General features: G+C 39.4%; 1 protein-coding gene across 2 annotated transcripts in view; it reads left to right on the plus strand.

Moving 5' to 3' along the window:
* The window catches only part of LOC131151039 (aldehyde dehydrogenase 22A1), a 41,348-nt gene that overhangs the window by 12,728 nt on the left and 13,413 nt on the right, over positions 1-15,207 (plus strand). For both annotated transcript variants that reach the window (XM_058102211.1, XM_058102212.1), the window contains exons 7-10: positions 3,122-3,225; positions 3,314-3,392; positions 3,867-3,962; positions 4,102-4,239. In XM_058102211.1, the coding sequence (XP_057958194.1) occupies positions 3,122-3,225; positions 3,314-3,392; positions 3,867-3,962; positions 4,102-4,239 (417 nt within the window). The remainder of the gene's footprint in view (positions 1-3,121; positions 3,226-3,313; positions 3,393-3,866; positions 3,963-4,101; positions 4,240-15,207) is intronic.

Genomic DNA, 15,207 nt, shown 5'->3' on the forward strand with positions numbered 1-15,207 from the left:
ATAATTCCCTTTGGCAAACACATTCGAATGCCCTCTGATATGGGTCATCGATGCGACAACAAATGTAAACCTCGCAACGCACTTCTGTAAATTCCACAATAGTAGCCTCCAATTGCATTCATTCCCATTGGAACATATCATACGAGCAATTGGGTTCCAATGAAGTCCAATGAGCAACATTCATGGTTCCCTTCAATTCCATACCCCACTGGGTAAATGTCACCACTGTGACCAACACAGAGACATCTGCCCAAGGCGCACAAAACTCATTTCCCCATAGATCTAAGAATTTCACCTATTTCTATGGGTACAAACTTCTTAAGTTTCGTAAGGACACCCTTGGACAAACTCCTTCACCCTCCACTTCTACTAGATCTAAAAGTATCACCTCCACCTGTGGAACAAGGGCAACACAAAATCTCAACGGATAAACCATCTAAGCTCTAATGCAAACCACAATAGGACAACTCCCAAAGTGTAGCAACAAGTCCCCCCTCAAGGGCACAAGGTATTCTCATCCTTGTTCCCCTCCATCAACCCTCATCCCTTATCAAGGGTACAAGGCACCATCAAGTAACTTGACATTCACGAGATATCCATTAAAGGGCAACTTTTATTTCATTTATCCATCACAGGGTACATGACAAGAGGGAGCATGAGACAAGAACCTACTCAAAGATAACTTGATCTTTCCCCCACTTAATGTCACAAACCGAATACCCACTATCTAGTCGATGCCAACGGTTTCAATCTTATTCTCATTCAAGATCTAGAGAACTTGGCTATGATACCAATTGTCGCAGATGTGGAGTTCTCAATGGCCAAAAGAAATCACCCTTGGCAAAATCCTCCTAAATTGTCAAGGAGTCATGCCTATGCAGTGGCAAGACTACACCAAGTCCAGCCTAGCCGTACTCGTCCTTATCTAAGGAAACAACTGTCCCTGTTAATCATTGTTTCGATCCCAAAGGCCAATAGAATAGGACCGAAAATCTTATGATGTTATCCCATGCTAATGTATTTAGAGTGTAGGCTTGCTTTGAGCACTCTAATTTCTTCAAAGTAACAACATCGGAGGCACGACTTGGCCAATTAAGGCTAGGAGCACATTGCCGATAGAAGGGATGGGATGACCGGTGCACACCAAAAGGCGGACCGGTCAACCCAACCTAAGGTCCAATTATGAGCTTTTTAACTGCAACAACTTAAATATACGCTATTGAAGCTGGAATTACCGCAGCAGCTGGCACTAGACTTGCCCTCCAATGAATCCTTGTTAAGGGATTTAGATTGTACTCATTCCAATTACTAGACTCATAGAGCCCAGTATTGTTATTTATTGTTACAACCTCCCCGTGTCAAGATTGGGTAATTTGCGCGCCTGCTGCCGTCCTTGGATGTGGTACCTGTTTCTCAGGCTCACTCTCCGAAATCAAATCCTAATTCTTTGTCACCCGTTACCACCATACCTCCTGCATGGCTTAGTGCACGGTTGTTGCATGGCCTAGTGCATGCCCATTGCTGCCCACTGCATAGCCTTGCATGTCCATGCACTGACATGCTCTGACCATTGTTGACATTCGAATTGTCATCGTTGCTTAGTACATGCACATCGTTGCCTCCTGCATGGCCTTGAAGTGGTTAATCTAGTCGTCAAGTCTTGTGGATGAACAACCCTTGAATTGACTAAGGTCATCAATAAGGAACTCGGGCATGAATAGTAAGGGAAATAACTCATATTTCACTAGAACTGTGGGTAACTTTCATCCCCTCAGCACAACCAGGGTCTTAGATGATATGGCCTAATAGTATGGCCGACAACTAAGAAAGACATCCACCTAAACCTCCAGACCAAAGAGACTTGTGCGATCTCATTCCAAGGTGGATTGTTCATGGGGTTTCCAATCCCACACGGAAGCCCAAGACAACCATCGAGAATGTCAAGAGCCCACCCTTGAGCCCTTGAGCTCTCTGTAGGATTGCTCACTTAGTATCCATCAAGATATAGGGGAGGTAGGACACTTACCTGGTGTACCCCCAAAAGTCATTCTTAGAAGTATTCTCGATTACATACGAGTAACTAGTAGGGATCTAATGATCATACAATTAGAACTATTTGGACTAACCACAATGTCACAGTGACCGACTGAAACCATCCCTGTGACAACCACACAATCCCATCCAGGTTAACCGTTCATACCTCCAAGTCAATAATCAAATACCAAAACCATGTGTTAGGGTTGCAGAACTTTAAAGACCCTAGCAAAAAGCATCAGATTGAGTAACTTTTATTCCAAACAAGGTTAGGGGACACCAATTGCCTATTGAAGATTCTAGAGTTATCCAACCATAAATACCAAACAACAAAAAAAATTGCACTGTTCTAAAGAATGTTTCCTACCTTCCACAACCAAAAGCCATAAAATTTTGAAGAAAAAAAAATTTTCAAAGGAGGACACATCCAATGGTGCCCAAAAACTCCAAATTCCAAATGTACTGCTAGAAAGATCAATGCAAAAATTATTAGCATTCTTCAGCACTTTCAAAACAAAGAACATGCAGATTTGGAAATGAAGCTTTGTACTGTATTCCTTTCTATAGCAGATAGCGGGCTATTAAGGATTGCAGACCAGGTGAAAGCCCTAATTTTGAGCTTTCCAAATAAGAGAGTGCTAGGGGAAATGAACACCATTAGAACCTCAAGTCAGATAACCAAGTATGAGTGTATGACGTACAAGAAAATTCCCCCTTTTGTTTATGCCATGTTTGAATGCCGAAGGTAGTGCTTCCAAAGTTGTGACTATTATTATTTGTGTTTTGCCCTCATAATTACACGCTATACTTGCTAGATGTCTCCTTAAGACTTGATCATGTCGTTGACTGCTTTTTGTTTCAAGTTCAAAGAAAATGTTGTCACGCTATTTTTGCATTTTGCACTGTAATCTTCAACTGTGGACGTCCCCACATTTAGGGATGTAGATGCATTTTCACCATGGCGGGATACACTGCCCTTTTGTTCGCACACTGACATTTATTGAGGTTGATGTTAGTTTATAGTTTTAGTGTTTGATAAATCACTGTTTGACATGTCGTATGACAACTTTTATGCTTGTAAGTATAGGTTTCTGAACATGCAAGTTGGTCAGGCTGTTTCTACTTCCGAATTATCCAAGCTGCCCTTAATGTTGTGGGAGCTCCTGAAAATCTGGTCGACATAATAACAGGGTGTGGATTTTTGAGTTAGCTTATTTTCTTCTCTAATCCCCTATGGTTTTCTTGATTTGCCTAACTGTTGCCAAATTTCTTTTTCCAGATTTGCTGAAACAGGCGAAGCCTTAGTATCTTCAGCTGACAAAATCATATTTGTTGGGTCACCTGGTATCGGTAGGATGGTATGATCTCAAATTTTATAGAATGAACTTATTTAGTTGCTATTTTTTTTCCTTTGATCTCTCAATGGGAAAACAAGTTCTTTAATATGACTGTAATAGCTCCATGCTTTTCTTACTTTAAGATCTCTAGTAAAGTAGAAACCACAAAGTAGTGATTTTTTCCAGTTACTTGGGCAGATTGGTTCTATTTTTGCATTTTTTTTTCATACTTTTAGCTATGAACATTTTACAGAAGTTGGAAGTGTACATGTCTTATCCAAAAGATGTGCTTTCTTTTTAAATTGAACTTAATTGGGAATGTGAAAGAATTCTGTTTCACCTCCTTATAATGACTGATTTTTGAAATGATGTTGTTTTCCAATGGAAAATAAATAAATAATGTTGGGCTTGTCCCTTGGGAAATATTAGAGAAGTCATTGCAGTTTACTCATTTTCTGCTTTGCTAATAGATTGTGATGTTTGCTTGTACTTCAGATAATGAGAAATGCTGCTGAAACCTTGACACCGGTTACGCTTGAGCTTGGTGGCAAGGATGCATTTATTGTGTGTGAAGATGTAGATGTGCATCATGTAAGAACTTCATCTGGTGCTAATATAGCCTTCAGCATTCTCGTTGACTGTTGAGTGACTTGAGTCATGAAATTCTCGAATCTTGGATGGAGATCATATTTTTTAACTTGTTGACAAGAAATTGTTTCATTGGTTATAGGTTGCACAAGTTGCTGTTAGGGCTGCTCTTCAATCAAGTGGACAGAATTGTGCCGGTGCTGAGAGGTTTTATGTTCATCGAGGCATTTATTCTTCATTTGTCGCTGAAGTGGTCAAAATTGTGAAATCAGTTTCTGTTGTAAGTACAGCACTTTCCAACACTTTACATGCATGTCTATATAATGTATGTGTGGTGGGTGTGTGTTTGTATTACGTATATATGTAGTTTTGCTGCTTTATTTTGATGGGTTCTCATGAAAATCAAGTTTGAATATTTTGAAAGTCAAGTTTCAATATGTTTTGAACTGCAAGAATTTATTGATGTATTTAGCTTTTATGTTGTGTGTCCTATAAATATCTGTTTTTTCAAGGCCCTTAATAATTTACTGAAATCGACAGTTGTAGAAAGGAGGGAAGATGAAATTAGGCTGCTGGAGCTCTGTAAATATTTCCTGAATTATATTGATCAGTTGAGATCTTGTTTGATTCAAATTGGGGTAGAGATGAAGCACATGAGCAGTTAATGAAGAAGTAAATTAGGCAAAGTAGCATATGTGCATAAACTGATGGGTTGATGAAGGTGCCTGCTCAGTGCCTAATAAGAATGTTGCCCCTTGGTGCTGTCTAGGTGGAGCATCTTTGGTTAGGATATAGTGATCTTTTGATGTTAAGAAAGCTAGGCAGGCACAAATAATTGATTCAGTGAAATAGCACTACAGGTTTTAAACTCTTAATTTAGAGCTTGTCCAACTCTAATTGCTGGACATGTTCCTTGTGAAACCAGCTAGGGGGCTTCAAACCATGAATTCTTGGTAATACTATGAGCATGTAAAATTATGTAGATCTACAGAATTACTTATAGGGATGACTTTGATGGTTTTCATTGTCATATGTTTGATAAAATTCCAAATTTTCGATGTGCGTACATGTCTGTGCAAAGGAATTCAAAAGGTGAAAATTGTTCACACAGGATAGCACACTAGGCCACAAATATGATGTATTAATTTTAATAATAAGATTCAATGTTCTGACCAAATACTTGTGCAAGCCTCTTGGTCTATTGTGATAATTATAACCAGCTTTACCTGGTGCCAAACCGTGCCATACGTATGGTATTATGAATCATGATGCGCCGGAGTAGTCAATCAATTTACAATCACGTCCCCCATTAACTATTTTTTAGAAGTAGCTTATTACCAGAATTTATGTGTCATATAAGCTCCCCCGGTTTCTCTAAGACCTAATTTTATGAGCCAGGCACCATGCTCTTGAATTTCATTGTCTAAATGGGAAACTAGGAATCAAATTTTATACCCAGCTGACTGAGAAACGATGCACGGAGAATGAAATGAAAATGGAGCTTGTACCAAGGAAGCAAAAGGCATTGGGGATTAAGTAAGGGAAGCAAATTGGGAAGGAGTTTCAGCACCTTTTATAATCAAATACCAAACTTTCAAATGGCTAGGAGTGGTAATGGATGACCTTCAGGCCGAGTTTGGTGGCCCAATTAGTAGTGATCTGAAAAATACAAACTCAAGTGGATCCATTCAACATTAGGTCAATCTCTCCACCCAATCAGAATTTAAAAGATTAAGTAAATAACAATCATGGCCTGGTGTTCCTCTTTTTTTACAAGGGGTGGAGGATAATAGATCCTTCTACAAAACCAAAGGAACAAAAGAACCAAAAGATGTGTCATATAGGCTCCCCCGGTTTCTCTGAGAACTAATTTTATGAGCCAAGCACCTTCATCAAATTTCATTGTATAAACAGGGAACTAGGAATCAAATTTTTTATTAGCGGACTAAGAACCAAAAGAATAAACCCAAAAAGATGCAAAGTAAGCCACTCTGTCCCATAGGATACAAGGTTTATGCAAGGTTGAGTTGCCTTGCCATGAAAAATCGTTGCATTCCATTCCGTCCAACGAGTCCAAAGGATGACAAATATAGCACATCTCCAAAGAACAATCCTTCCTTCTCCCAAAGCCTCTATGATGCACTTTTAAGAAGGCTTCAACTGTTCGTGGGAAAACCACATCCTCACAAAATACTAAAAACAACCTAACCCAAATCTCCTTAGCCAACTGCCAATGAAGGAACAAATGGATGATAGTTTCATCAAAATCATAGCACATTAAACAAATATCTGGGCTTATAGCTTTGTGAGGCCTCCTTGTTTGCAATAGATCATTTTAGGTCGACATGAGCTGATGAAAGCCTTTATTTTGAAAGGAACCTTAGCCTTCCATGTGAAGTAATTCAAAGGTAAAATACAAGGACTCGAGGATTTGATAATTTGAGAGAAAATATATTTGGTGGAAAAAGAACTAGAGGAATCCCCTACCCAAATCCTCAAGTCATCTCTTACTGTGGGAGAAAAAAATTCCAACATGCTCAATAAAATGGTTAAATCATCAATCTCTCTCTCTCTCTCTTAAGATTCCTGAAAAAATGAAAACCAAGAGAGAGCCCCCCTTCCAAAGTGTAGAAATCAATAATCAGAGAATTATGTAACCTAGACAATCTAAAGAGGTAAGGGACTAAAGACTCCAAAGGAACCTCACCCACCTAGTTGTCTTCCCGAAAATGTATGCTATTTCCGTTCCCAACTTGGAAACGAGTGAGAGATAGGAACAAATGAGCTATCTGGACCTTAGTAGGGGTAGTGGCATTGGGTCGACGGTCTATCCGCCCTTAAGTGGTATTACATAAAAATCATAAAGCCATCTGAACTTGTGCGAGGAGACTCGTCGAATTTCTAAGTCTTTATGTGCAATAGTAACTCTCTCTCCTACCTAAGGAATTTCGAAGGGCTTACATAAGAAGCACATCCACTTCCTCTAGTATCCCTCCCATTCCGTTACAAACTATATGTACTTCTAATCACCATGTGCCAAAGGGAGTCAACCTCCAAAGGAAATCGCCAAAGCCATTTTCCAACTAGTGAGATGTTTTTAGATGCCACGTTCCCAAGGCCCAAACCCCTTTAGACTTAGGTCTTCTAATCCTATCCCAACTAACTAGGTAATCTCTTTTACCCTCCCCAACTCCTGACCATAAAAATTCCCTCCTAATCCTCTCCAAGGCCTCTGTCACCCCAGTAGGAACTTTGAAAATGGAAAGGAAATAAATAGGTATATTAGAGAAAGCAACATTAATAAGAGTAATGCAGCCTCCTAATGATAGGTAAGCCCTCTTCCACCCCTCCTAATCTATTTCCCACTCTGTCCACCACAGGGTCCTAAATCAAGGTATAGTTAGGATTACTACCAAGTGGAAGACCCAAACAAGTCAGAGGCTACTCCAGAATTGGAAAACCTACTAGGTTAGCCAAGCCATCCAACTCTGTCAAACCTAATTTGATACCTGCTATCCCACTCTTAGACATGTTAATTTTTTAGGCCTGCAATATTCTCAAAGATTTCCAAAAGAGTAGGAGTCTTGCAAAAATTTAAGCACTATCCTCAAGGAAAAGGAGGGTATCATTAGCAAATTGGAGATGGGAAAAAATGACCTTCTCCCTACCTACCTTGAGACCTTGATTGACATTAGGACCCTAGACATGGTTTATCACCCTACTCATCGCATCCACAAATAAGGTAAAGAGAAACAAGGAGAGGGGTTCCCCTTGCCTCAGACCATGTGAAGACTAAAACCACTCCCTAGGTTGGCCATTCACAATAACCAACATTGTTATTGTGGAGGCATCCTTTAATCCACTTCCTCCAAACCCCTTCAAGGCCAATACATGATCCAAGAAGCTCCAACTAACCATATCATAGGCTTTTCCAAAATCTAACTTGAGTAAAACAGCCCTCCCTTCCCTTCTCCTAACATCCTCCACCACCTTATTGGCCACCAAAACATCATCTAAAATATGTCTATCCTTAATAAAGGCAAATTTTTTGCGAGTAATTGTTCCCCCAAACACCTCCCAAAGCCTCTTAGATAAGACCTTGGCAAGAATTTTATAAAGGCTAGTTACTAGGCTTATCATTTGAAAGTCTCTCACCCTCTTAGAAAGCTCCTTCTTAGGGACAAGCTATAAACATAGCATTCACATTCTAACCCACCACCCCATTTCTATGAAATTCACGATAAAAGAGAAGTCCATAAGATCTTCCTGAATGACTTTCCTGCTATCTTGGAAAAAAGCCACGGTAAACCCATCAAGGCTTAGGGCCTTGCCCCTATCCATCTTAAAGACTGTCCTCCTAATCTCCTCAATGTCAAAAGGCCATTCCAGTTAAGTAATGAGGTTTTCATCAATAGGACTCCATTTATTCTTTCATTCATCAACCCATTCAAGTACCCCTCCGTGTGCAACTTCTTATAGAAATCAGTTATCACTTCCCTAGTTTGTCTTGAATCCCTCACCATGTCTCCGTCATCTATTTCCAATTTCTGAATCAAAGTCTTCCTCACCCTCTCGTTGGCCACGTTATGGAAAAGTTGGGTATTCAGTACTCTTCTCTAACCCACTTCCACCTAGATTTTTGTTTCCATCTTATACTCTCCCTAAAGAGAATAACTTCAACGCATTGCTAGGTAGCCCCCTCCTAACCCTATCCTCTTCACTAGCCAAGCCACACTCTTCCCATCTATCCAAACACTCGATCTCATTTAAAATCAAAATTTATTTCCTCTCAACTCATAAAAAAAATTCCCTATTCTAGATTTTCAATCTACTTTTTACATCCTTCAACTTTCTCATAAATATAAAACCCTCTCAACCTTAAACATTGCTCTCTCTCCACCAAGACTTAATGCACTCCCTAAAAGAAGGGTGCGTCAACCACATATTCTCAAAATGGATAGTAGTAGAGCCCCAACAAACCGGGTTGGAATCCAAGAGAATTGGGCAATGATCCGACATTGGTCTAACTGGAACCTCCTAGGCAACATTCGAAAAAGTTTCCTCCCATTCATTAGTGAACCGAAAGCAACCAATATGAGAATTAGCAATCTTGTCTCCCAAAGCTACCCAAGTAAAGTGGCCATTACGCAGTGCTAAATCCTTAAATCCACACTCTCTAGTAATGGATTGAAAAATTCTCATGCTACTAGTCACTCTAGAACCCCTCCAACCTCTCCTTTGTAAGCAAGATGGTATTGAAATCCCCACCCGCTACCCAACGTGGGTTGTAGAGGCCAAAAAGACTAGCCATCTCTTCAAAAAAATGAAATCTGCAAATGGGATAGTGCTGGTCCATAAACTAATGAAAACCACCAATTCCCAAAACCCTTGACATCCAATAACCCAAAAGAGAGAACTCACCAACACAATCCCTAAAAGAAGCCACCCTAGTGTCCCAAACAATGATTTGGCCTCCCGAAGCACCTGGAGAGGGAAAGAACACCCAATCTCTAAACCTAAAGTCCTAAAGACTTCTCATGGAAAAAGCATCTACAGAGTTAGTCTAAGACTCTTGGATGAATAAGATATCGAAACCCTACTAATTAACTCAATCACTCCCACTTGCTTCCTACTACATACAGCAACAAACCAAGCCTTAAGTCCCACTAGGTGGGGTCGGCTACATGAATTCTTCCGCTAATTTATGCAATTGCTTCCTTCTACTTCCAAATCCCCTAATGTTCCGAGAGAGAATTTTCATGGATAACTTTTATCACCCCTCAAACTCCTTTCCTTTTCATAATTGACTAAGGAGGCAAGCCTACCCAGTTCTATACTCAACTTGGGAAGATTTTTTTTTTCTCCCTCCTCACCCCACCACCAATGCTAACCACTTTCCTTTCATGATTAACAAGACTAAGACCTAATTCATCAAGTTGTTTTGGGCATCACGATTGTCCCTCCCATCTCCTAGAAGGTCCACTATTTGCAAGCCCCCCTTTTCAGTTAACCCCTTTTGGCACAAAAGTGTATTATATGAAGAAATGAACTGCTTTGGATTGGGAATAATGCCTTTTGGATTAGCTGCACTACACATTGGAGTCCCAAGAGGGTCAATCCTAGAGTTGCAAAAAGTGGTACCTAGTATAGGATCAGGAACTGAGTTTGGAATTTCTGAAGACGAGATGATAGGGGATGTTCTGGCTAGGTTCCTCCAAAAACAGAGCTTCGCCTGGGCATCGAATACACTCTTGTCTTGTATACCCTGATTGCCTCGATTAGAATTCCCTATTTTCAGATTCTCCCTTTCCTCTTGTTGAGAAACACTAATAACCACTGATTGGGAGTGGCCATTCTGATCTTCAGTAACTCCTGTTTTTAGCAAATGTTCGATCAGCAAGTCCTTGTTTTCAGGGCTATGCGAGGAAAGAGAATCAAATTCATCTTCATCAGGATTTTTGACTCAATAATCTACGCCACCAGCTTCAATTACCTTTTTTCCTTTATTCCCCAAAACAGAATTCTCCATTCCCATCTTTGTTTTAATCTCCTGGTATGCCTCCAAGAGTCTTCATAACTCTGGATGCTGTATTTCTTTCTTATTTTCAGCGCATAACTCCTTTGACTTGTTTTCTACTATTTCCCTCATGTCCCTTGAAACAACTTGGGCCCAAGGAGGTTCTGCTCTTGCAGCAGAAGCCCAAAAACCTCCATATTATTTTTGCATTTAATCTAGATTTCCCTGGCTTTTAGAATGACTTCTGGTAGGCCCTTTCCTTCCCTTTGGTATAATTGGCAGCCAGAATTTTCTTAGGCCAAGAGTGATGAAGATCCTCTCTCTGATCCGGACCAGTGTTTGGCTCTAAAAGCATGGGCTTTATTATTCTGATTATCCCATTTCCTTAATATGTTCGGTGCCAGCACGGTAATTTTAAAAAATTGGGAAAGATTTTGAAAAGGTGCCCAGATAATGAGATATCTTCCTTTCATTCTTATCGATTCAATACCCCAAGTCAAAATTTCCTTTCTCCTCCTCACTTGAGTTCCTCCAGTTCCTGGGAATGGGCATTTGCAATCTTGAGAATACTGAAGGTCTGGATTTCAGTCTAGGCTGTTGCTGCTGGTCATTTGCATTACAAACATTATATGAACCACAATCACGACAATTCAAAATCTGGTTGAATGCGAATCTCCTCAATCAACTTGTTCTCCAGTTACTACCTCCCAGAATTTCTTCCACCCTGACGGATCTTTTCTACCCAGTACGTGCACCATTTGCATCATACCATTTGTTGGGATCTTTTATACAGAAATAAAACATCCAGAAGCGTTTGCTTTCGATTGGAGCATGATAAAATGGTTCAGAGCTCTAATGACTTTCACCCATGGATTTGCTGTTCTTGAATTAAGGTTTTAAGCTCCCTTGACAGCCACCGCTTCTCATGTGCTGAAAGGCATGGTGTTCCTTTTTTAAAGACTTAAAAATCCTTAAAAACAACTCAATACCACCCAGCTGGTCCTGGTTTCCAAAATAAAAATCCCCAGTCTTGAACAGGGCTTTAGGTCAATTGCTTGTTGCTTTGTCTACAAATGCACAACCAAGATCCCGGCAAATAGACTCCAAACTTGCTTGTACTCATTTGTTTCTCTGAACCAAACATTTTTTGTCAAATGATGGAGCATTCATGACAACATGTTATTGGCTCAAGAATTGCTTCACAGATACCACCAGAATCTGAAAGCCCACAAGATTGGCAATGAAGGTTGACCTTATGAAAATTCTTGACTCAATAAGCTGGCAGTTCATCATCCAATTAATAAATCCCATTGGCACCCTAGAGAATTTCACAAGCTGGATAAAGAATGCCACTACCCCTACCTTCTCCATTGTGATGCTAATGGTTGTTTTGGTCATTTAGCACTATTAGTATGTGTTAGTGTTATGTTAATAAGTGTTAGTAAGGATATTATGGTGCTTGTATGTATTTGACATATATTATAAATATTAAGTGTTAGTAAGGGTATTATGGTCATTGTATGTATTTTACATATATTATAAGTTGAGGGGAGAGACGAATCATTGTGATTTGGTCTATTTTTTTATTCAATACTTCAACATGGTATCAAAGCAAGATCCGATCTACACCCTACCGCCGAACCAAACCCTAAACTTGATCGTCCTATGCAAATCTGATGTTATAGGAGGATCTGCTGTACCTCTAGAGAGTAGAAACAAGTCTAGAGGTCACCGGAGAAAAACAGCAGTCGGTGAAAACTTCCTTGACAGTGCTGCCTTCTTTAGAATCTCAAACATGTTTCACAAAACAACCCATTTCCAGTCACAGAACCTTCTGATCTGTGAGTGGATGAAGTTTCATTGCCATAGGATCAGCCATGCATCCCCACGTGCTGGCCAACTGCCGGCAGGTCTGTCCCCCTGCACTGGATGTGAGAGTACTTTTTGGCCAAGTTGGCCTTTGATTTCCTCCAAAATGATCTAAATCCTTCCATAGACCATAATATCAAGTTAATTGGTCTTGTATTTTGGTCAAAGATCCAACATTTCGATTGTTTGCCCATGTCAATTCATTAGTTGTTGTTCGTTACTATTAAAGTGATCAGTTGGTTCCTTGTGGCAGTGGTAGTGTGTGTAGGCTAATTTTGGGGGCTATGGCAGTGCTATGTTCGGCTATTGGTGACTCATTTGTGGTTGAGTCAGTGGTTAACCTTATTTGTGGTTGTTCCAGTTGTTTTGGAAGTTCATCTTGTTTGTCGTTGGTTTTATTTGTGAGTGTTGGGATGGAGTCTATGAATCCCAAAAGTATGTTCACTTTATCGCTGCCACAGATAACAACTGAGAAGTTAAATAAAAAGAATTATGTTAATTGGTATGAGGTTGTTAAGATCTATTTGACTGATTTAGTTAAATCCGAACGCTTGTTCCAACTTGTGCCCATTGATGAAAGAAGGAAAGAAGTGTGGATTCAGGAAGATGCACTTATTGTTTCTCTCTTTTGGAACTTGATAGAACCTCAAATTGCACGGATGTGCATGCATCTGGATGTATGCAACGATATCTGGGACTATTTCAAGATTTTGTATTCCTGTAATATTACACGCGTCTACTACCGATCCCTAGAGCACCTATATTTACCATAGGTAGATAGGGGTGATAGAGTATTTTGTAGAGATGGAGCGTATCCATGAGGAGCCTAACATTGTGAAACCAATAATCGCCAATGTTCGTGAGACACAAAAGCAGATGGAGCAAATGACGATTCTTTGGTTTCTAGTGGGTTTGAAACTCGAGTTAGTGGCAACTTGGTCCCAAATTCTTGGTCCTATAGAGTTCTCATCCTTTGTCAATGTTTTTCCCTATGTACTTTGTGCTTCTTCCAGCACACATTCCCCAACCCTTGCATCTAGTGTTTCAACGCCCTGCTTTGAGAGGATTGCGTTCGTTGCACATAGTGATTTTGGTTTTCAACCAAGCAGTTGTAGAAGTTCTTGAGGTGGTTCAAGTAGCCGTTGTGGAAGACATGGATGTGGTAGAGGCCGTCCTTGCAAGTGCACTCATTGTGGATGAAAAGGTCATATTGTGTAGTGTTGGGTTATCTATAGTAAACCTTATGTGGCCTAGGTCTTAAATTTCGATTTCGACTCAAATTTCGAAACTCCAAAAGTACGGAAATTTCGATGGAAATTTTGATTCTATTTCGATTTGAAAAACTAACGAAAATCAGTAGTAAAGCATGGAATTCTTTGTAAAACTTTAGAAATGGTTAACAAACATAATAATGTAAGTTTTAGGACTAATATATTACTAGTTAAATACATCTATATTGTGTATGAGGTGAAAAAGTTGTAATATAGTATGTGTATCAACATATTTGTAAGATAATATACAGTAAACATATTCAGCTAATACAAATGAAATTCATAAATCATTTAAATATTATTTATTATACAAATAATGATATTTTAGTCATAAATGGTTAAATAAAATGTTGTTGTAAGTTTATTTTTTCATATAATTTTAAAATTATTTGTAGTAATATTTTGTTTCAATAAAAATAAATTAAATAAATTAAGAGAGAAATTTCACTTCACTCCTAAATCTATTATTTGAATTTCAAGGAAATTTCATTGTATGGTTAAAATTTTGACAAGTTTTGCTGAAATTTCGAGATTTCGATAAATTTCGGGATGATTCGTTGAGCTTTCGATGGAAATTATGCAAGACGGAAATCAACTGCCATTTCGATTTCGAGGGTGATGGAAATCAACTGCCATTTCGATTTCGAGGGTGACGGAAATCGGAAATTTCGACAATTTTGTGGAAATTTAAGACCATGCATGTCGCCACTATAGCCACCATAGATTTTGAACTTCCAGGCCCAAGTAGGGAGTAGTGTAATATATCTATGTTAGAGGAAGAGTATTCCAAATTCCAATAGTATCAAGCAAGTGCACTCATTATGGACTAGGAGGTTGTACTATTGAATAGTGTTGGGGCCCTATGGTAAACCTCCTCATGTCGCAAGTACACTCATTATGGACAAGGAGATTATGCTATTGAGCAATGTTGGGATCTCCATGGTAAACCTCCTCATGTCGCAAAGAAACCACCACAAATTCCACACTTTTGGGCCCAAGTGTGAGCGATGTACTATCTATGTCAGAGGAAGAGTATTTTGTATTCTAGCAATATCAAGCATCCTATCAAGCCATCCTTCCCATTGCATCTCTTGCTTAGACAGGTAGCCCTGCAGCTTGCCTATCATCCAGTAGGTCTAGTACTTCTCATCCTGATCTTAGTTTATGGATTTAGTTGCCACTGATTATATAATAGGTATACCTGATTTCTTCTTCGCTCTTGAGTATTTTCCAAACTTACCTTGTGTTATTCTTGCTGATTGGTCCACCACTGTCGTTATTGTGAATCCCACTTCCTCTATTTGTCTTCCTTCAGTGTTGTATATTCCCAAGTTCCCGTTTAATCTTATGTTAGCATGATTGCCAAATCCATGTATTGTTTAGTAACATTCTTCCCCAATTTTGTTATCATTTAGGATTTGAAGATGAGGAAGACGATTGGTAGAGGTAGTGAAGCTAGTGGACTTTACCACTTTGAGCCGAAATCTTCTTTTGCCTATATTGCTGCTGTCACATCACTCCAAATCTATTGTCACTTGGGTCATCAGTTGTTGGAAAAGTTAAAACTACTGATTCCTACTTTGAGTCCGTC

Source organism: Malania oleifera, chromosome 3, assembly GCF_029873635.1.
Source record: "Malania oleifera isolate guangnan ecotype guangnan chromosome 3, ASM2987363v1, whole genome shotgun sequence".
Lineage (NCBI taxonomy): Eukaryota > Viridiplantae > Streptophyta > Magnoliopsida > Santalales > Ximeniaceae > Malania > Malania oleifera.